Source organism: Coregonus lavaretus (assembly GCF_964263955.1).
Source record: "Coregonus lavaretus genome assembly, contig: HAP1_SCAFFOLD_192, whole genome shotgun sequence".
Classification (NCBI taxonomy): Eukaryota; Metazoa; Chordata; class Actinopteri; order Salmoniformes; family Salmonidae; genus Coregonus; species Coregonus lavaretus.
Window position 1 is genome coordinate 89,528 of NW_028157672.1, and position 22,802 is coordinate 112,329.

The 22,802-nt window shown below is 41.4% G+C and overlaps 1 protein-coding gene across 1 annotated transcript in view; it reads right to left on the reverse strand.

Moving 5' to 3' along the window:
* LOC311125096 (uncharacterized protein) overlaps positions 1 to 22,802 on the reverse strand; it is a 216,137-nt gene that overhangs the window by 42,812 nt on the left and 150,523 nt on the right. Inside the window, exon 3 of the mRNA XM_084199171.1 lies at positions 10,524 to 10,880. Coding sequence (XP_084055297.1) covers positions 10,524 to 10,880 — 357 coding nt within the window. The remainder of the gene's footprint in view (positions 1 to 10,523; positions 10,881 to 22,802) is intronic.

A 22,802-nucleotide genomic window follows, 5' to 3' on the forward strand; every position in this document is an offset into this window, starting at 1 on the left:
AGACTCAGAGCAGACAGAGAGGGAGGGGGAGATTTAGACACGAATAGAGTGTTCTGTTTGTTAAATCGGCTGTTGCTTAACGATGAAACTATTTGATTGAGATCTATTGAATTGATAAATTGAGATATGTTGACGGATTAATAAATAAAATAAAAAATAAAATAAATAAATAAAATGATATTGAGCTATTTATACTATTCTTGAGTTAAGTTGTTTGCTTATTTCTTAGAGTGAGTATGACTAGAGGAGTATTGAATGGTTGAAATAACCCAGTGAGTGCATAAAATACTAAATTCTTGTCTGTTCTTTGTTCTTCTGTGATATGAGAGACGATAAGAAGGAGGAGACAGAGAGAGAGAGGAGGTGCTGACAAGTGCATCATGCGACAGAGTGTGCTGCAACGGATCAAGTCAAATCAAGGTTGGTACTGTTCTATTCACAAAACTTACCTTCCCATAGAGGATATTTTGGGTGCCTAGCATATTTGATGTTATGACAATTTGACAAGGACTTGGCAACAGACTGATCAATTGATGTAATTAAGAATTGCATTTTGGAGTTTTTGTGCATGAGTGGGTTTGATTAGAGTTGAGTGGGGAAATCGAGCACTGACATTATTCTGTAAAATTAAGGTCATTGGGTGCTTATTAAGCAATGGGGTTTGTGAGTGCTGTAGTGTTGCAGGATTAGAGGTCTTTCTTTTTTGGATTGCTCTGAAGTTGACTACTTTCATTTATTTTCCTGATCGGATGCGGTAAGATTGCCACTAATCAATAATTTGGTAAAATAAAATAATATAAAATTAATTGATACAAATAAGTAAATTGATTAATAAATTGATGAATGAATAAATTAATAAATTAATACATTTGGGAAAAAAAAAAGAGAGGGAACAATAGGCTACATAGTCTAAAATAATAAAATAATTCACAATAAAGGAATATAAAAGAGTTGTTACAAGGGGGAAAAAGGACATAAAAACTATGAAAGTAATTACTCCTGTTGATGTAGTAGAAAATAGTAATCCTTTAGTTAATGGTATTGCAAGGTTATCTGGAAAAGGGAATAAACGTTGGCGTGACATTGAACAACCATGGCTAGTGGAAGGGATTCTTAACCCTGACGTCATCAACATGATGAAAGTGCTTGAATAATAGAGAGAGGAAAAGCAAAAACGACCATAAAGATGAATCCAAAACTCCAAAAGTAAGAAGAAAACGAGATGTCTGGAAACTAAGGGTGGAGTGAGGTTCAGGAAGATGGAACTTGAAGATGATGATGATCAGAGTGATTGAGAGGAGATCATGGGTGGATATGACTCTGTGATCAGAAGGAAGTTGGCAAGAGAGGAAAGAAGGGGTGATGGAAGTTGAAGGAAGAAGAAGGATACTAGAGATTCGATCTCTGATGAAAGTGAAGATGGAGAAAGCGATGAAGATTTGGAGATTAAAGGTGCTTTATGTTCAGGAGGATTTTATCCTACAATGACTAGCACAGAAGAAATAGAAAGAGATATAGACCGATGCGTATCATGCCTGGATAAAGGGAATAATTTAGAAGAAGTAAGAGAACTGGAAGAACAACTCAAGAAGCTGAAGATACAGAAGGGAAAAAACTGCTGAGAAAAGGATCCCAAGAATTGGAGAAGAATAATACATTGAGGCAAAGGAAAGAGAGCACAAGTAAAAAGATGATGCCAGATGATATTTCGAGGACAGAACCTAGAATATAAGCCTTTGAAGAATACCGATATGTCAGATATACTTGAGAAGCTGCCTACTCTTCAAGATGGAGCATATCCTTGGATTTCAAAATTGGAAGAAATTATGGTGGGAACATAGTCAGCCATAGGAGACATTAAGAGACTTTTGGCTAATCTCCTTGGGATTCCAGATATGGAAGAAATTTTTCAGAGAGCTGGACTTAATAGATATGTGGGGATTGAAGTGAATGACCCTGAGTTGTTGGCTGCAAGTAGAAATCGGCTGTGGAGAGCACTGAAAGATACGTTTCCAACAAATGTGCATCCTGACAACATTCTGATTGACCCACTAGGACAACAAGAAAATCTGAGAACCTATGTGTCAAGAGTTCATCAAGTGTGGATAAATATTACTGGAAATGATCCAGATGTGAGTCAAATTGAGAAGTCAATTTTGAGAGCTAAACTGCAGATGGGACTGCCCTCACCAGTAAGGAGCAAACTGGCAGAGGTGGTTGGACTTGGAAGCATGACAAAAGGTGTCTATAGAGATCATATAGCCCATCAAGTGGATCTGTACAGGAAAAAGGAACACAACAAGAAAGAACAGGACCAAGAAACTCTCAGAAAACTAAATGAAATACAACTGGGGGAGAATAAGAAGGAGAAGAAATAAGCTTTGGTTATGAAGAATTAGTGTGCACCAAATCAACAATCACTGCTACAGCTTCAACTGGACCAATTCCAACTGCGATTGTACCAGCCACAACTAGTGGTACAAGTTGTTTCATATCCATAGCCAGTTTCTGGACAGACAAAGAATTGGAGAGGAAGAGGACGAGAAGGCTTAGAAAGAGGAAGAGGAGGAAGATTTAAGCCATACTTCCAGCAATCTTGAGAAGTGTGTTATGATTGTGGACAGGTTGGTGACTTTGCCTGTGAGTGTAATGGGCCAGAAGGAAACACAAGAGGGAATTTCAGAGGAAGATACAGGAGCAAGTGAAGATCATCTGGAGGACAGGTGAACCCTTATAGGGGCAAGGAGCAAGGATTCTAGGGGTGCCCAGAAGATCCGAAAGGGGGGTGTCAGCTGGTAGCACCAGTTAGGGGAAAAAGATCCAACAATTGAGGTGAAAATAAACAACGGACCATGGGAAGTGATGATGGATAGCAGAACTGCTTTTATCTGTGTTCAGCCTGAAGAAGTTACACATCTCACTATGTCAAATCAACTAATTAGGACAGGGATTTGAGGGAGTGAAACAGTTGATTACTCTTAAGGAACCAATTGAGCTCTGCTATGAAAATTAGAAAATTACAATACCCATACTGGTATCAGAACATACACCTATTGCATTGTTGGGAAGAGATGCATTGTGGAAGTTGAACTGTACAATAAGATGTACACCAGACGGCTGTCTGGTAGAAGTGCCAAAGGAAAAGGTTTACCAATTGTTAATGATGACAGAGATGGATTAGTCTATAGTATTCTGGATTGGAAATCTCAGTGAAGATTTTTTGAAGCAGGCTAAAATATGGAAGAAATTTAAGGGGGAACATATGCCAGATGCGAGGCTTCTGGAATATCCATTTCAATTCAGCTCAAGTATTTTAAGAATGCTGCATGATTGAACTCAGAGGAATGGTTGAGTCATCAATCAAAGAAAGTTAAACTCAGCTCATGTTGAATAATTTTAGGACCACAAGGAGCAGCTATGAAGATAAACGCAGATGATTATCTGGATAAAGAATTTGAGATTGAGAAGAGTGTGCCACATGTAACCTAGTTGGTTTCTGAAGGCTATGAGCAGAAGTAAATAGGAGAAATTATGACAGAAGCAGAGAAAGCAGTTTTTGTACTGATGAAAGAGAATTGGGGGATTTGGAGGAGTGAAGATCAGCGATTTCTCAAAATGATGATTTTGGCTCAAGGACAAGGTGAGTCATAAGCTGTACGGATGACACATGAATCTATTTGCAGTGTGAAGATGGATTGAGAATCTATTAAAGAGGAGATGTTGCAAAAAGTTCAAGAATGTTTGTGATATCAAAGTAGTACTGATATTGGATTTGTGAAATCAGCCCAATTGAGGTGAAAGTTGAACTTTGACGAGGAGGCAGACCTCCTTGGAAGAATCAGTATCCATTGAAAGATGAAGCAATCCAAGGGATTGAACCAGAAATTGAAGGACTTTCAAAAGCAGGTGTTTTGAAGTCAATAGAAAAAATCCTCAGAGTAAGAATGTTTGTTGTTTTGGGAGAAACCATGAGGGGTTGATAGTAGCGCCTCTGGACCTATTAGGTCTGATGATTTAGGAAGCTAGGGGTTAGCTAATGTTGCAAGGGGGGAGATTAGGAGAAAGATCACAAAGGAGTAGGGTTTTTTGGAACCATATTTGATTGAACAGATTGACTATGTCATAGGCAGGTGGACAATCTGTATGAAAAATAATGTTTACAGGGGGTGACTGTTATTCTTGTTTACATTCCTACACCAAGAGGTGCATAAGATGTCAAACTAAGCTAAAATATGCTCAATCGTTTGCCAAGTTTTTGTGTAAAGAAGTCATAAGCAGGTGGGGACTTCCGGATCAAATATCCTAAAATTAGTGGGAAAGGAATTTGTGGATAAATCAGTGAAATGGTGTTTGAAAAAATTAGAGGGAAAGGAATTTGTGGATAAATCAGTTAAATGGTTTTTGAAAAATTAAGAGAAAAGTCAGACTAAAAAGTTATGGAAAGCTAGGGTTGAAGGAACTCTAGGACAGTCAGCTCAGCTTCAATGTTAGTAAGAGGGATAGAACAGTGGTGAAGGGATTTAGAGTTAAGTGGAGAGATAATTATGTAGAAGAAGTGTTGTTATGAGGACAAGAAGTAGAAGCTGTTTCACCTAGTGAAAGGAAGTATATTTTGTACAACGATATGAAGTGGATTATGAGTGATTGCTCACTTATTTTGAGTAATGTTAGAGGGAAAGATTAGGGAGAATACTATCATGGAGGTACAGGATGAGTTCTTTGATTTTGATGGAAGACAAGAAGATATATCTGATCAATACTGCTCGTTAGGGAAGAGAGAAACTAAATGGAAGGCATATGGATTTGATTCTTCCTATTTGGGAAATTAAAGATGGATTGGCAGGTAGGAATCTTTAGTTCAACAGTTAACTCATTCTGTAAGATCAGTGAGGAATCTTGAGGGTCCATGTCTGTTGAGAATTCCAGCACTAGGAACATGGGGTTGAATCTTAGAGAAGGTGGCTAAACCTCTATCAAGTACGTGTAAATCTTATGCTTTATCATGGCTGTTGTATCAGCATCAATCATTAACAGATACAATAATGTCGTTGTCGAAGCATTTGTTTAGGCCTAGGTTTAAGTGTTCTTGGTTAAATGAATTAACCTATGTGAATTTGTTAGATAGGAAGGAAAATCAGTTAACAGCGCTTCATGAAGCATTGGAGGTGAAACCCGTGAGGGCTAAAAGCTGTTTTTGTTTAAATAAAACATATGATGGAAAGAGGGGGGGGATATCAGGGGAATATCAGATGGTGATGATTATATGATGACTTTGGGGTAAGCATGAACATAAGGTTCGTAATGAGAAATATAATGTAACTTTTGATGTTTCATTTAGTAAGAAGAGAAGGACTTTGATGGGGTGAGAGAAGTTTTTGCATGGTAATGTGACTATTGGGAATTTTAGAGATATTTAGGGGGTTTGTGGTGAGAAAGAATATATTCTTACCCTATGGATGGAAAGGATATTGTTACATGTTGAAGTTGAAGCTTTTATATGAGGTTTTTAAAATTAAAAGAGGGGAAGCACGGGAAAGAGATAAATCTGATTCTGAAAGAGAGACATTTCATAGTCTGGAAGCCTACCATTGGAGGATAAGTCTAGGAGAGAAGTGGGGACTTTTTCCATGGTATGGTGTAAAATTTTTGGAAGATAACATAGATAATATTACCTATACTTTGAAGGGTTTTGCAAATGAAACGATAAGAGGGTTTAACCTTCTGTAAAGACTCAAAGGAGTATTGATGGATAGATATCAATTTTGAATATCCGATCATTTTTCACACATTCTTAAATATTAGTGTGATTATAGTGTTTTGTGATGAATCAAAGGAGGGAAATGGAATGTGATTCATTTTATATATAATTTTATATATAATTTTAGTTGATATTGATGTTTTAATTTGAATGTGTTGTTTTGCAAAATATACTGTTTGGTCTTTTCTTTTCTTCCAGAAGCATATGGGGGAATGTGTAGAGGGGATTCAAATACTCAAAGAGGGAACAATATGAGTGGACTGGAGGAAGTGGAACAAGGAAGGTGTGGAAATGTTCAGATTCCATCATCGGCGTTACATTGGAAGTCGACACTGCTGAGGAGATGAAGTGTAGTGGACTACATTCCAGTGTCTGCAATGATATATAGACATATTTGCATGTGTAATACATAATTTGTGTCATATTCTTTCTGTATTAATTTTTGAAGAATGATATTTGCTGTTATTGGGTACATGTGGGGATCTCAGATGTTTTTGTTTATTTCGTGGATGCTTATGGATATTGGGTCTAGGCAGGGACAGAGAGAATCCACAGGAGGGTCCGATGGGTCGACCAGCCTGAATGTGGACAAATGTTATTGTATTTTGTTTGCTGAGGCTTTCATGTGTATTTAAATTGCATCATAGTTTAAAATGCATTGATAAAGATGTATGAATTGATCTGTAGTACTTAAGTGGTTGCCTGGGGCAGAGGGGCCGTGAGAGAATTTTACTGTCTTGATTGATTGATGGATATTTGGAAAGAAAGCTGCCAGACAGGTTTTTCGCTCTCACACTCCATCAAGATTTGTTCATATTTCATAGAAATGTATTCACACTCCATAAAGATTTGTTCATATTTCATAGAAATATATTTACACTCCATAGAAAAAGGTGTTTACTCTCCATACAATTTGGTTTATTGTTAAAGTTACTCAATAAGAGAAAAATTGTTATTTGTCATAATCCTATTCTTTTTGTTTTCGAGACTTAGTTAGTCTCGAAGGGGGGAAATATATGGTATCTGGACAATTTATGACTTTGCTAATGGTTGCAAATGGTCTTAGAGGATGTTGACTCAGCTTAAGGGAGCATCTGGAGAGTAGTTCTATAGGGGCACCCTAAAGCAGAGGAAGTCTGTTAGGTGGAGTCCTGGGATTGGTCTGTAGGGGAAAACACCCATATTATGTTACATAGGGCATAGGATATAAATACCATGGTTAAAACAGAGGATGGGGAGAATAACATATTAGAGATTGGAGCCGGTTATTCTCCAGATATCGGCAGATGTCTGTAAATTGACGCTGGAATCCTTTGATATAATAAACCTTTATAATCAAAGTACAGTGTCAGCGGAATTCTTGTTCTCACAGCATCTCAGCATAGTTTTCTCGACACTACACTATTCTCTGCCCTTCACAAGAATTACTATTGTTATACAAGTTGAAATCATTTCACCAAAAACCATGAATAAAAATTACTGACCTTTTCCTTGCAGTTTGGATTTAAATGCTTTTTCAAACTCGTTAACGTCTTTATCGTTCATAAGAGTAATCACCGGCCTGTTTATAACCTTAACGTCGAAGGCCAGGACTATTCTCCACGGATGCAATCACCCGCACGTGCACGGTTTCGGTGTCCTTAGAACGACAAAGACGTATTTAAGCTCCGCTCGAAGAAACCACTTGTCACAAGAATTTCTATCTCTAATTCAACCTAAGCTTGAATTATTACCAGAGGTTGTAAGGCTCTTGTTTTAATCATAAATGATTCAAGGTCCACAACCAGCAAGAATGATCTGTATTTTTATTCATGGAGAGCTCTGGCGCCAAAACCCATACACTCCTGTTTTATACCCCTTGACACACAAAGGCACTTTGCTCCGCCCACCTTTAGGAGGCTTTTTTTAACCCGTTTTCTCAGTCCCCTTCACCCTGGAATGTTTAGTCCCGCCCCCCTCTGTTAGTGGGTTGCCACTACATTATAACTCTAACACCGTTCACACATTTATACTGTATTTGGGGTGAAATCCTTTAGTCATTATTCTTAAAATACAAATTAATCTAACAGAGACACAGAGCCCTAGGACATCTTCTGACAGCTCTACCATTCACTACACCACCATCAATCACTCTACTGTGAGACACAGAGCCCTAGGACCTCATCTGACAGCTCTACCATTCACTACACCATCATCAATCACTCTACTGTGAGACACAGAGCTCTAGGACCTCATCTGACAGCTCTACCATTCACTACACCACCATCAATCACTCACAATACTTCAGAAACAAGTCAGAAATACTTCTTCTAGTGTTGATAAACAAGTCAACAATCCTTCTACTGGCATTCATTACCAAATCAACAATACTTCTATACTGGCATTCATCACCAAATCAACAATACTTCCATACTGGCATTCATTTCCAAAATCAACTGTGTAATCTGAACCTACAGCGTTCCTAATTCCCTCTGGAGGAAGTGATCTGATGTAAATGTTCCATGTTTGTTTTGTCTTCAATGTGCCACTGCTAGGTTCACTAATATCAATATCCAGCCTGATTGGGTTGAAGCTGTTATAGATCCAACCAACAGGACAGTTATTCTCAATATTCTTCTAACCGTACTACAGGGTGGTTTTGAAACAGATGCTTCATAATATTCATAGTTTACTGACTCAACTACTAATTACCAATCATCTATGGCAGTTATATACACACAGCTGTTTATTACAACTGTGTCTATGTGTGTGTGTGTGTGTGTTTGTTTGTGTGTGTGGCTAGAAGCAACATGAGACCCCCCACAATAAGACAGGGATAGATAACATCCCACATGTTAGACTGCAGACCAAGGATGTTATTTCTGAGCTTTTCATCAGCACAACTAAAAACATCTCTGTCCTTTGACACACATGTGCACACGCACACACACACACACACACACACACACACACACACACACACACACACACACACACACACACACACACACACACACACACACACACACACACACACACACACACACACACACACACATCCACGTTTTCCTGTTCACCTGTTTTGACTTCCTGTGGGTAAGCCCTGTGCCTCCTGCCATGTGTGTGTGTTATCAGCGTGTGTAGCGTGTGTGTAGCGATGTGTGTGTGTAAGTGTGTGCGCAGCATGTGTGTGTGTGTGTGTGTGTGTGCAGCGTGTGTGTTTGTGTGTGTTTGAGAGTCTTTGAAGTCAGGTGAGGTGCAGTCTTAAGGCGCATGCTTCCCAGAAAATAAAATGGGAAGAGTTCGTTCATATATTATGATGACATTTTGTGACGTTTTTGTTTGTTTTAACGGTAAGTCTTCGTTGTCATTCAAGAAGAGAGGACTCGTTTTCATGCTCATTGTTCCATTGAGAAATACTGCACCAAACATCTCACTTAGATGTAACATTGCGCAACTAAGATCTCCTCTGCAAAAAACGTCAAAATTAATGACATATTTCTTGAGTTATCTTAGATTAATTCTGACTATTTTGAGGAAGTGTATACTGGTTACAGTGTCTCAAAATGGACAAACAGTACCATCGCCGCTTTTTTCTCATTTTTCAAGGTCTTTTAAGGGAGTGTGCTGACGGCTAGCCGAACTGAAGCATGCTGATGGCTAGCCGAACTGAAGCATGCTGACGGCTAGCCGAACTGAAGCATGCTGACGGCTAGCTGAACTGAAGCATGCTGAAGGCTAGCCGAACTGAAGCATGCTGACGATTAGCCGAACTGAAGCATGCTGACGGCTAGCCGAACTGAAGCATGCTGACGGCTAGCCGAACTGAAGCATGCTGACGGCTAACCGAACTGAGTTGCTACATACATTTTTGGACATCAATTAATGATATGTACCCATTGAATAAAATAATATAAATTCCTCATGAGCTTTGTTCAACTGTCTTACCCCATCAGAACCCAAAATATACGCTTGTTTTACTCCAATGTTTGTATATAAAAAAGTTTATGTAAACAAACACTATGTAGCCTCAAGAAATTGTTAAAACTATCATTTTGATATCATGGATGGTCAGTCCTTGCATCCATTGCTCAGTCAGAATTTGAGTGGTTACATTTCTCCAGCCCCATCCCTCAGACTTTTACTGAAACAGAGGTGGGGAGTACGCTTTGTTATTGTTTCTACTGCTGATTGTAGCTTTAATCTGACACTAAACACCAGTTGATGTTGTTTCTACTGCTGATTGTATCTTTAATCTGACACTAAACACCAGTTCCTCTAACAGCTAGTGTTTACAAATACAATGTTCTGTTCACAGCTCAGCCTGGTCACTATAAATACCATTCGATTTCTGACATTTGTAAAGGTCCTGAGGACGTTGATATATGCCTTCCTAGCCGTTCACTGGGTGTGAACTCATGAAGCGTCCTCAGACCACACAGACCAAGCACTCAGACAAAATACTCTAGCAAGCCGGGAGAGTACTTGACGATACTTTATAAAAACAACGCATTGTTTTTAATTATTTTGTTTTAAGTCTTCCCCAAACCATAGCCCTAACCCTGCAACCACGCGGAATGAACCCTGTAACCACGTGGAATTAATGCGTCAAATATAGACGTTCATCTATATTATGTTGAATTTCGAAAAAGAAACTATGAGAAACTGTGAGCTCAGGTTGCACAGTTAGCTGACTGGACTGGACTGGACTGTATGAGGATATCAATTGGCAGTGTGTGTGTGTGTGTGTGTGTGTGCGTGTGTGTGTGTGTGTTTGTTGACTCACCCACGACCATGATGTTGAACTCGAAGCCAGCCTTCATGGTCTTGCGTCTCATCTGGTCCAGAACGGCCTCGATGCCCACGTAGCCGAAGAGGTCATGACCTTTAATGGTTCCCTGGAGACAATGGAGACCCTGGCTTTCTGTAGGGCAAGGGTTCGCGACCTCGACCTCTACCTCCATCTCTCTCTCTATGTCTACTTCTCTCTCCATCTCTCGCTCCTCCATCCCTCTCTTCTCCTCGGCTACTCCCTCCTCTTTCTCTTCCGCTGGTTTGTCTTCTACTGCTTTTACTTCCTCTTCCTCCATCCCTCTCTCCTCCATCGAGGCGGGTTTCTCCTGCTCTAGCACCTTAGTTGTGTCTGAAAGAGAGTGAGAGAGAGAGAGAGAGAGAGAGAGAGAGAGAGAGAGAGAGAGAGAGAGAGAGAGAGAGAGAGAGAGAGAGAGAGAGAGAGAGAGAGAGGGAATGGTTAGTGACTCGATGAAAGACTGAAAAACAGAGGTATGAGACACACACCCAAAGACGTGTGGACACACAACATCATTTGATCACTGCATACATTGATATCATAAATGCCAGTCAGTCTTTAGAGTGTGTGTTTGTGTGTGTACTTGTGTGTGTTAGTGTGGTGTTGTGGGGCTCAACTCTCAGAACCTTTTAAAGATCCTTTGATGTTAAAGTCCACAGCCACAGTGATGGATATACACACACACACACACACACACACACACACACACACACCAACACACATACATACACACACACACACACACACACACACACACACACACACACACACACACACACACACACACACACACACAGATACACAGACACATGTGGATACTGTATTGTATGTCTCCATTCAACAAGCTAGGGGCTGAAGCCCAAGTGTTTGTATTTATTATGAATCCCCATTAGTTCCTGCCAAGGCAGCAGCTACTCTTCCTGGGGTTTATTATGGATCCCCATTAGTTCCTGCCAAGGCAGCTGCTACTCTTCCTGGGGTTTATTAAGGATCCCCATTAGTTCCTGTCAAGGCAGCAGCTACTCTTCCTGGGGTTTATTATGGATCCCTATTAGTTCCTGCCAAGGCAGCTGCTACTCTTCCTGGGGTTTATTAAGGATCCCCATTAGTTCCTGTCAAGGCAGCAGCTACTCTTCTTGGGGTTTATTATGGATCTCCATTAGTTCCTGCCAAGGCAGCAGCTACTCTTCCTGGGGTTTATTATGGATCCCCATTAGTTCCTGCCAAGGCAGCTGCTACTCTTCCTGGGGTTTATTATGGATCCCCATTAGTTCCTGTCAAGGCAGCAGCTACTATTCCTGGGGTCCCCCCAATTTTAAGAACATTACAATACATTCACAACAGATTTCACAACACATTAAGTGTGTTCCCTCAGGCCCCTACTCCACTACCACATATCTACAACACAAAATCCAAGTGTACGTGTGTGTATAATGCATATGTTTTCATGTGTGTGTGTCTGCATGTGTCTGTGCCTGTGTGTGTGTCTCTTCACAGTCCCCGCTGTTCCATAAGGTGTATTTGTATCATTAAAAAAAATAATGTGTTACTGCTTCCATGAGTTTACTCAATGTTGAATGGAGTTCCATGTAGTTATGGCTCTATGTAGTACTGTGCGCCTCCCATAGTCTGTTCTGGACTTGGGGACTGTGAAGAGACCTCTGGTGGCATGTCTTGTTGGGTATGCATGGGTGTCTGTGTGCTAGTAGTTTGAACAGACAGCTCAGTGCATTCAACATGTCAATACCTCTCACAAAAATAAGTAGTGATGAAGTCAATCTCTCTTCCACTTTGAGCCATGAGAGATTGACCTGCATATTATTAATATTAGCTCTCTGTGTACATTTGAGGGACAGCCATGCTGCCTTGTTCTGGACCAATTGTAATTTCCCCATGTCCCTCTTTGTGTCACCTGACTACACGACTGGACTGGACAGTAGTCCAGGTGTGACAAAACTAGGGCCTGTAGGACCTGCCTTGTTGATAGTGTTGTTAAGAAGGCAGAACAGCACTTTATTATGGACAGACCTCCCCATCTTAGTTGCATCCACATGTTTTGACCATGACAGTTTACAATCCAGGGTTACTCCAAGCAGTTTAGTCCCCTCAACTTGCTCAATTTCCACATTATTCATTACAATATTTAGTTGAGGTTTAGGGTTAAGTTAAAGATTTGTCCCAAATACAATGCTTTTAGTTTTTTTTAATTATATTTAGTACTAGCTTATTTCTTGTCACCCAATCTGAAACTGACTGCAGCTCTTTGTTAAGTGTTGCAGTGATTTCACTTGATGAGGTAGCTGACATGTATAGTGTTGAGTCATCAGCATACATAGACACACATGCTTTACTCAGAGCCAGTGGCATGTCATTAGTAAATATTGAAAAAAGTAAGGGGCCTAGACAGCTGCCCTGGGGAATGCCTGACTACCTGTATTGTGTTGGAGAGGCTTCCATTAAAGAACACCCTCCGTGTTCTGTTAGGCAGGTAACTCTGTATCCACAATATGGCAGGTGGAGTAAAGCCATAACACATTTGTTTTTCCAGCAGCAGACTATGATTGATAATGATTGATAATGTCAAAACAGCTCCCACAATCTTTTTATCATAGATTTCACTCAGCCAATCATCAGTAATTTGTGTAAGTGTTGAATGCCCTTCCCTTTAAGGGTGCTGAAAGTCAGGTGTTCATTTGTTTACTGTGAAATAGCATTGTATCTGGTCAAACACAATTTTTTCCAAAAGTCTACTAAGGGTTGTAACAAGCTGATTGGTCGGCTGTTTGAGCCAGTAAATGGTACAGTGGGGGAAAAAAGTATTTAGTCAGCCACCAATTGTGCAAGTTCTCCCACTTAAAAAGATGAGAGAGGCCTGTAATTTTCATCATAGGTACACGTCAACTATGACAGACAAAATGAGAAAAAAAAATCCAGAAAATCACATTGTAGGATTTTTAATGAATTCATTTGCAAATTATGGTGGAAAATAAGTATTTGGTCAATAACAAAAGTTTCTCAATACTTTGTTATATACCCTTTGTTGGCAATGACACAGGTCAAACGTTTTCTGTAAGTCTTCACAAGGTTTTCACACACTGTTGCTGGTATTTTGGCCCATTCCTCCATGCAGATCTCCTCTAGAGCAGTGATGTTTTGGGGCTGTCGCTGGGCAACACAGACTTTCAACTCCCTCCAAAGATTTTCTATGGGGTTGAGATCTGGAGACTGGCTAGGCCACTTCAGGACCTTGAAATGCTTCTTACGAAGCCACTCCTTCGTTGCCCGGGCGGTGTGTTTGGGATCATTGTCATGCTGAAAGACCCAGCCACGTTTCATCTTCAATGCCCTTACTGATGGAAGGAGGTTTTCACTCAAAATCTCACGATACATGGCCCCATTCATTCTTTCCTTTACACGGATCAGTCGTCCTGGTCCCTTTGCAGAAAAACAGCCCCAAAGCACGATGTTTCCACCCCCATGCTTCACAGTAGGTATGGTGTTCTTTGGATGCAACTCAGCATTCTTTGTCCTCTAAACACGACGAGTTTAGTTTTTACCAAAAAGTTCTATTTTGGTTTCATCTGACCATATGACATTCTCCCAATCCTCTTCTGGATCATCCAAATGCACTCTAGCAAACTTCAGACGGGCCTGGACATGTACTGGCTTAAGCAGGGGGACACGTCTCGCACTGCAGGATTTGAGTCCCTGGCGGCGTAGTGTGTTACTGATGGTAGGCTTTGTTACTTTGGTCCCAGCTCTCTGCAGGTCATACACTAGGTCCCCACGTGTGGTTCTGGGATTTTTGCTCACCGTTCTTGTGATCATTTTGAACCCACAGGGTGAGATCTTGCGTGGAGCCCCAGATCGAGGGAGATTATCAGTGGTCTTGAATGTCTTCCATTTCCTAATAATTGCTCCCACAGTTGATTTCTTCAAACCAAGTTGCTTACCTATTGCAGATGCAGTCTTCCTAGCCTGGTGCAGGTCAACAATTTTGTTTCTGGTGTCCTTTGACAGCTCTTTGGTCTTGGCCATAGTGGAGTTTGGAGTGTGACTGTTTGAGGTTGTGGACAGGTGTCTTTTATACTGATAACAAGTTCAAACAGGTGCCATTAATACAGGTAACGAGTGGAGGACAGAGGAGCCTCTTAAAGAAGAAGTTACAGGTCTGTGAGAGCCAGAAATCTTGCTTGTTTGTAAGTGACCAAATACTTATTTTCCACCATAATTTGCAAATAAATTCATAAAAAATCCTACAATGTGATTTTCTGGAGAAAAAAAATCTCAATTTGTCTGTCATAGTTGACGTGTACCTATGATGAAAATTACAGGCCTCTCTCATCTTTTTAAGTGGGAGAATTTACACAATTGGTGGCTGACTAAATACTTTTTTCCCCCACTGTACTTTGCTATTCTTGCATAGCGGAATGACTTTTGCTTCCCTCCAGGCCTGAGGGCACACACTTTCTAGTAGGCTTAGATTGAAGAGATGGCAAATAGGAGTGGCAATATCGTCCGCTATCATCCTCAGTAATTTTCCATCCAAGTTGTCAGACCCCGGTGGCTTGTCATTGTTGATAGACAACAATAATTGATTCACCTCTTCCACACTCACTTTATGGAATTAAAAATTGCAATGCCTGTCTTTCATAATTTGGTCAATTATGCATGAATGTGTAGGTTCAGAATTTGTTGTTGGCATGTCATGCCTAAGTTTGCTAACCTTGCCAATGAAAAAAAGCAGTTGGCAATATCAGTTGGTTTTGTGGGGTTGTTATGTGCACACATTTGACTCCCATTGACATCAACGATTGAGGAAAATACCTGAGCCACACATGCACACACACACGCACACACACACACACACACACACACACACACACACACACAAAGGCCCTAAAAGAACAGCACTTCACAGCTATGTCATTACCAAGGACTATACATAATACAGTTAATTTAACACTACAATACTGAGGTTTATATGACACTTCCTGCATTATCTCTGTTGTTATGACTCGTCATGAACAGGTGGAGATTAGTTTGATTGACTTCCTGTATTATCTCTGTTGTTATGACTCATCATTAACAGGTGGAGATTCGTTTGATTGACTTCCTGTATTATCTCTGTTGTTATGACTCATCATTATCAGGTGGAGATTAGTTTGATTGACAGACAGACAGCACATGTAGGAGACAGATACACATATATACAGAGATGAATGGAGCGAGGAGACCTTATGTTATGATCTTATGCCATGTGTGGACATCCAAGTCTTTGAGGGTTGCGCCCTCACACGTGAACAAATACACACATAGCCTAACACAGACAGACAGACGCGCATGAGGAAGGTCCTAGTCCTATATTAACCCAGTGACACAGCACCACTAATCTGCTACAGCTGACATCAGCCCTCTGACATGTCTGCTCTTTCATTACCTGGCCTACCAGTGTGTGTGTGTGTGTGTGTGTGTGTGTGTGTGTGTGTGTGTGTGTGTGTGTGTGTGTGTGTGTGTGTGTGTGTGTGTGTGTGTGTGTGTGTGTGTGTAGGTATACAATGGGTGTTCTGGTAGGGTGTGTGTGTGTGTGTGTGTGTGTGTGTGTGTGTGTGTGTGTGTGTGTGTGTGTGTGTGTGTGTGTGTGTGTGTGTGTGTGTGTGTGTGTGTGTAGGTATATAATGGGTGTTCTGGTAGGGGTGTGTGAGTGTGTGTGTGTGTGTGTGTGTGTGTGTGTGTGTGTGTGTGTGTGTGTGTGTGTGTGTGTGTGTGTGTGTGTGTGTGTGTGTGTGTGTGTGTGTGTGTGTGTGTGTGTGTGTGTGTGTGTGTGTGTGTGTGTGTGTGCAGTAGTCTCAATACAGTAAGAGGATTGGTTGACCATGTCCCTGAGAGTCATGATGTCTACAGAACAGAACAGAGTAAAGCAAGAGAACCTGAGAGTCATCACCCACCCTAGCTCCATCACCCATCCCCTCTAGCTCCATCACCCATCCCCTCTAGCTCCATCACCCATCCCCTCTAGCTCCATCACCCATCCCCTCTAGCTCCATCACCCATCCCCTCTAGCTCATCACCCATCCCCTCTAGCTCATCACCCATCCCCTCTAGCTCATCACCCATCCCCTCTAGCTCCATCACCCATCCCCTCTAGCTCCATCACCCATCCCCTCTAGCTGTAAATAATGTGTCTCTGTTCCAACTCTCTACTGTCCCTGTATATAATGTGTCTGTGTTGATATATTATCTGTGTACTGGTAGGTATATAATGGGTATTCTGGTAGGTATATAATGTGTATTCTGGTAGGTATATAATGTGTATTCTGGTAGGTAAATAATGTGTATTCTGGTAGGTATATAATGGGTATTCTGGTAAGTATATAATGGGTATTCTTGTAGGTATATAATGTGTTTTCTGGTAGGTATATAATGAGTATTCTGGTAGGTATATCCTATAGAAAATGTGTGGGAAGAACTGAAAAAGTGTGTGCGAGCAAGGAGGCCTACAAACCTGACTCAGTTACACCAGCTCTGTCAGGAGGAATGGGCCAAAATTCACCCAACTTATTGTGAGAAGCTTGTGGAAGGCCACCCGAAATGTTTGACCCAAGTTAAACAATTTAAAGGCAATGCTACCAAATACTAATTGAGTGTATGTCAACTTCTGACCCACTGGGAAGTGATGAATGAAATAAAAGCTGAAATAAATCATTCTCTCTGCTATTATACTGACATTTCACATTCTTAAAATAAAATGAAAAAAATAACTTGTTTCAAAAAATTCTAAAAAATAAATAACGGAACAGTGGTGTGTGCATATGTATTCACCCCCTTTGCTATGAGGCCCCTAAAATTGTTTTTATTTAACCTTTATTTAACTAGGCAAGTCAGTTAAGAACAAATTCTTATTTACAATGAAGGCCTACACCGGCCAAACCCGGACGACGCTGGGCCAATTGGGCACCGCCCTATGGGACTCCCAATCATGGCCGGTTGTGATACAGCCTGGAATCGAACCAGGGGGTCTGTAGTGACGCCTCAAGCACTGAGATGCAGTGCCTTAGACCGCTGCGCCACTCGGGAGATAAGAGCTGGAGCAACCAATTACCTTCAGAAGTCACATAATTTGATAAATAATGTCCACCTGTGTGCAATCTAAGTGTCACATTATCTGTCACATGATCTCAGTATATATACACCTGTTCTGAAAGGCCCCAGAGTCTGCAACACCACTAAGCAAGGGGCACCACCAAGCAAGCGGCACCATGAAGACCAAGGAGCTCTCCAAACAGGTCAGGGACAAAGTTGTGGAGAAGTACAAATATCAGAAACTTTGAACATCCCACAGAGCACCATTAAATCCATTATTAAAAAATCGAAAGACTATGGCACCACAACAAACCTGCCAAGAGAGGGCCGCCCACCAAAACTCACGGACCAGGCAAGGAGGGCATTAATCAGAGAGGCAACAAAGAGACCAGAGATAACCCTGAAAGAGCTGCAAAGCTCCACAGCGGAGATGGGATTATCTGTCCATAGGACCACTTTAAGCCGTACGCTCCACAGAGCTGGGCTTTACAGAAAAGTGGCCAGAAAAAAGCCATTGCTTGAAGAAAGAAATAAGCAAACACATTTGGTGTTCGCCAAAAGGCATGTGGGAGACTCCCCAAACATATGGAAGAAGGTACTCTGGTCAGATGAGACTAAAATTGAGCTTTTTGGCCATCAAGGAAAACACTATGTCTGGCGCAAACCCAACACCTCTCATCACCCCGAGTGAAGCATGGTGGTGGCATCATCATGCTCTGGGGATGTTTTTCATCGGCAGGGACTGGGAAACTGGTCAGAATTGAAGGAATGATGGATGGCGCTAAATACAGGGAAATTCTTGAGGGAAACCTGCTTCAGTCTTCCAGAGATTTGAGACTGGGATGGAGGTTTCACCTTCCAGCAGGACAATGACCCTAAGCATACTGCTAAAGCAACACTCATGCGGTTTAAGGGGAAACATTTAAATGTCTTGGAATGGCCTAGTCAAAGCCCAGACCTCAAACCAATTGAGAATCTGTGGTATGACTTAAAGATTGCTGTACACCAGCGGAACTCATCCAACTTGAAGGAGCTGGAGCAGTTTTGCCTTGAAGAATGGGCAAAAATCCCAGTGGCTAGATGTGCCAAGCTTATAGAGACATACCCCAAGAGACTTGCAGCTGTAATTGCTGCAAAAGGTGGCTCTACAAAGTATTGACTTTGGTGGGGTGAATAGTTATGCACGCTCAAGTTTTCTTTTTTTTTTTTGTCTTATTTCTTGTTTGTTTCACAAGAAAACATATTTTGCATCTTCAAAGTGGTAGGCATGTTGTGTAAATCAAATGATACAAACCCCCCAAAAATCCATTTTAATTCCAGGTTGTAAGGCAACAAAATAGGAAAAACGCCAAGGGGGGTGAATACTTTCGCAAGCCACTGTATAATGAATGTTCTGGTAGGGGTATATAGATTACTGAGAGAAGAAGGTGAACACTTTCAGAGAGGATGATGGGACAGATCCCCTCCAGCATTCTAAAGCTGGGCCCAATCTGGACCATAGAGAGATGGACACACACACACACACACACACACACACACACAGACACTGACAGCCAGACCAAAGACAGTACAGTAAGAAGATAGATAGAAAGTGATTCTCCAATAGAAATCCCCGACCACACTTGTAGGCGATGTCATGGCGACATTGGCTAGCTAAACTCACACGTAGAAACACGTCATCGGGGTCTAACGGTTGTCTCTGTGCTGGTGCAGGCCGTCAAATCAAAGGCACTTACGAAAACGAAAGCGTGTCAGTTTGTCACTTTCATGAGCTTGGAGTAATAACATGTTCAACTACTTAAGACATTGGCTCCAATCCAGGTTGCGCCTTTAGATTTTGAGAAAATTAACAACTAAGGAAGAATTTTTCACTTCTCTCATTGACTTCTCAAACCCCAAACCCCGGCCTGGTCTGTATAGTCTCGTGATGTTACACCTGTGGGTTTAGAAACTCTGTGGCCAGACTGTGTGTGGTAACGTGTCTTTACTGGAAGTCTGGCACTCTGAGCCTTAGAGCATGTGTCAGCTAACCCAGCTTGTCAAACCGCAGCTACTCACACTAGCAGGCCACAATGTGTGTGTGTAACACACCACACACATACACACTGACACACCATATAGCCACACACTGACACACCATATAGCCACACACTGACACACCATATAGCCACACACTGACATGATAACCTGGATTCTGCATTCAACAACACTGTTAGTAAGCAAACTGAACTGAAAGGGAAAATAGGTCCTCAAACAGCTAATCAAACCTATTGCGTAAAAGGCCCAGGGGGAAGTTTTAGTTTCATTAACACATCTATTCTCCAGTTTAGAGCAGTTCACAGCAGTGGTTTTTGGTTATAGTCTTCACACACACACAGAAAGAGAGAGCAGTGGCAGTTGGTGATGGTTAGTCCTCCTGATTTAATCAGCTATAAATATCTGACCCCACACCCACCAGAATGGAACTAATCTACACAGCTATCAGTTCACTCAGGACACAGACAGAGAGAGAGATCTATTAGGTGAAATACCACAGTGTGCCATCACAGCAGCAAGATTTGTGACCTGTTGAAACAAGAAAATGGCAACCAGTGAAGAACAAACACCATTGTAAATACAACCTATATTTATGTTTATTTATTTTCCCTTTTGTACTTTAACTATTTGCACATCATTATAACATAGACATAATATGACATCTGAAATGTCTTTATTCTTTTGGAACTTTTGTGAGTGTGATGTTTACTGTTAATTTTTTATTGTTTATTTCACTTTTGTTTATTATCTATTTCACTTGCTTTGGCAATGTAAACATATGTTTCCCATGCCAATAAAGCCCTTAAATTGAAATTGAAATTGAGAGAGAAAGAGAGCGAGAGAGAGAGAGAGAAATAGAGAGAGTCAGAGAGAGAGAGAGAGAGAGAGAGAGAGAGAGAGAGAGAGAGAGAGAGAGGGCGGGGGAGGGGGAGGGGGAGAGAGAGTGGGGAGGAGATTACATTAGAAGATATATTAGTTCACTGCAGTGTGTCGTACCAGACCTCCTTCTCTCTCTCTCTCTCCTCTCTCTCTCTGTAGTCCTCCATCATACTGAGTCTACCATGTTGTCCTATAGAATAACCTCCCTGTAGTCCTCCATCTTAACCACACATTATATTTCCCATAGTGTATGAAACAGATCTGGCTCTGTATAGAGATGGGAAGAGAGAGAGAGAAAGATATAGAGAATAAGATATAAGAAGATGTAGACATGGACCTAGCAAAGCCCCGTACAGCTAGAGAGATATAGACATGGACCTAGCAAAGCCCTGTACAGCTAGAGAGATGTAGACATGGACCTAGCAAAGCCCCGTACAGCTAGAGAGATGTAGACATGGACCTAGCAAAGCCCCGTACAGCTAGAGAGATGTAGACATGGACCTAGCAAAGCCCTGTACAGCTAGAGAGATGTAGATATGGACCTAGCAAAGCCCTGTACAGCTAGAGAGATGTAGATATGGACCTATCAAAGCCCCGTACAGCTATAGAGATGTAGACATGGACCTAGCAAAGCCCTGTACAGCTAGAGAGATGTAGGCATGGACCTAGCAAAGCCCCGTACAGCTAGAGAGATATAGAAATGGACCTAGCAAAGCCCCGTACAGCTAGAGAGACGAAGACATGGACCTAGCAAAGCCCCGTACAGCTAGAGAGATGTAGACATGGACCTAGCAAAGCCCTGTACAGCTAGAGAGACGAAGACATGGACCTAGCAAAGCCCCGTACAGCTAGAGAGATGTAGACATGGACCTAGCAAAGCCCTGTACAGCTAGAGAGACAAAGACATGGACCTAGCAAAGCCCCGTACAGCTAGAGAGACGAAGACATGGACCTAGCAAAGCCCTGTACAGCTAGAGAGACGAAGACATGGACCTAGCAAAGCCCCGTACAGCTAGCGAGATGTAGACATGGACCTAGCAAAGCCCCGTACAGCTAGAGAGATATCAAATGAAACTTTATTTGTCACATACACGTGTTTAGCAGATGTTATTGCGGGTGTAGCGAAATGCTCGTGCTTCTAGCTCCGACAGTGCAGTAATATCTAACAAGTAATATCTAACAATTTCACAACATATACCCAATACACACAAATCTAAGTAAAGAATGGAATTAAGAATATATACATATATGGACAAGCAGTGACAGAGCGGCATGGACTAAGATACAGTAGAATATTACAGAATACAGTATATACATATGAGATGAGTAATGCAAGATATGTAAACATTATTAAAGTGACTAGTGTTCCATTTCTTAAAGTGGCCAGTGATTTCAGTAGGCAGCAGCAGCCTGTAATGTGCTAGTGATGGCTATTTAAACATGGACATGGACCTAGCAAAGCCCTGTACAGCTAGAGAGACGGACACACACTGTGGGGTAAAAGACAAACAGAAAGTAGACACACACATCTCTGAGATGCATGAGAAAAGCAAACAGAACAGCAGAAGTGATGAGAGTGATGGACAGGGAGAGAAGGAGACTGAGAGAAGGAGCGACAGAACGTTTGTCCAGGCAGTTTGGAGGAGAGACAACAAGTCATATGCAGGGGCCTTAGAGAGGAGGAGAACAGATTATGAACAGAGGAGAGAGGAGGAGAACAGATGATGAACGGAGGAGAGAAGAAAAGACGGGCTGCCTGTATTTTCGAACTCAAATCTCCTAGGAATGAACAGAAAGGGTTTCCATTCAGTTAGTCTATAGTAGAGAATATAATAACATTATGGTGACATGGTTAGTCAGTCTATAGTAGAGAATAGAATAACATTATGGTGACATGGTTAGTCAGTCTATAGTAGAGAATAGAATTACATTATGGTGACATAGTTAGTCAGTCTTGTCACGATCGCTGGAGGAAGTGGACCAATGCGCAGCGTGATGAGTGAACATACTTATTTATTAGAGAACAAAACAACAAAACGATAACGTGACGTCCTTGGCTACAAACACTAACCATACACGGAACAAGATCCCACAAACACTGTGGCCAAACAGGCTGCCTAAGTATGGTTCTCAATCAGAGACAACAAGCAACAGCTGATTCACGTTGCCTCTGATTGAGAACCACACCGGCCAACCTAGAAACAAATAACTAGATAAAGAACCTAGAAACAAAACACATAGAAACAACACACCCTG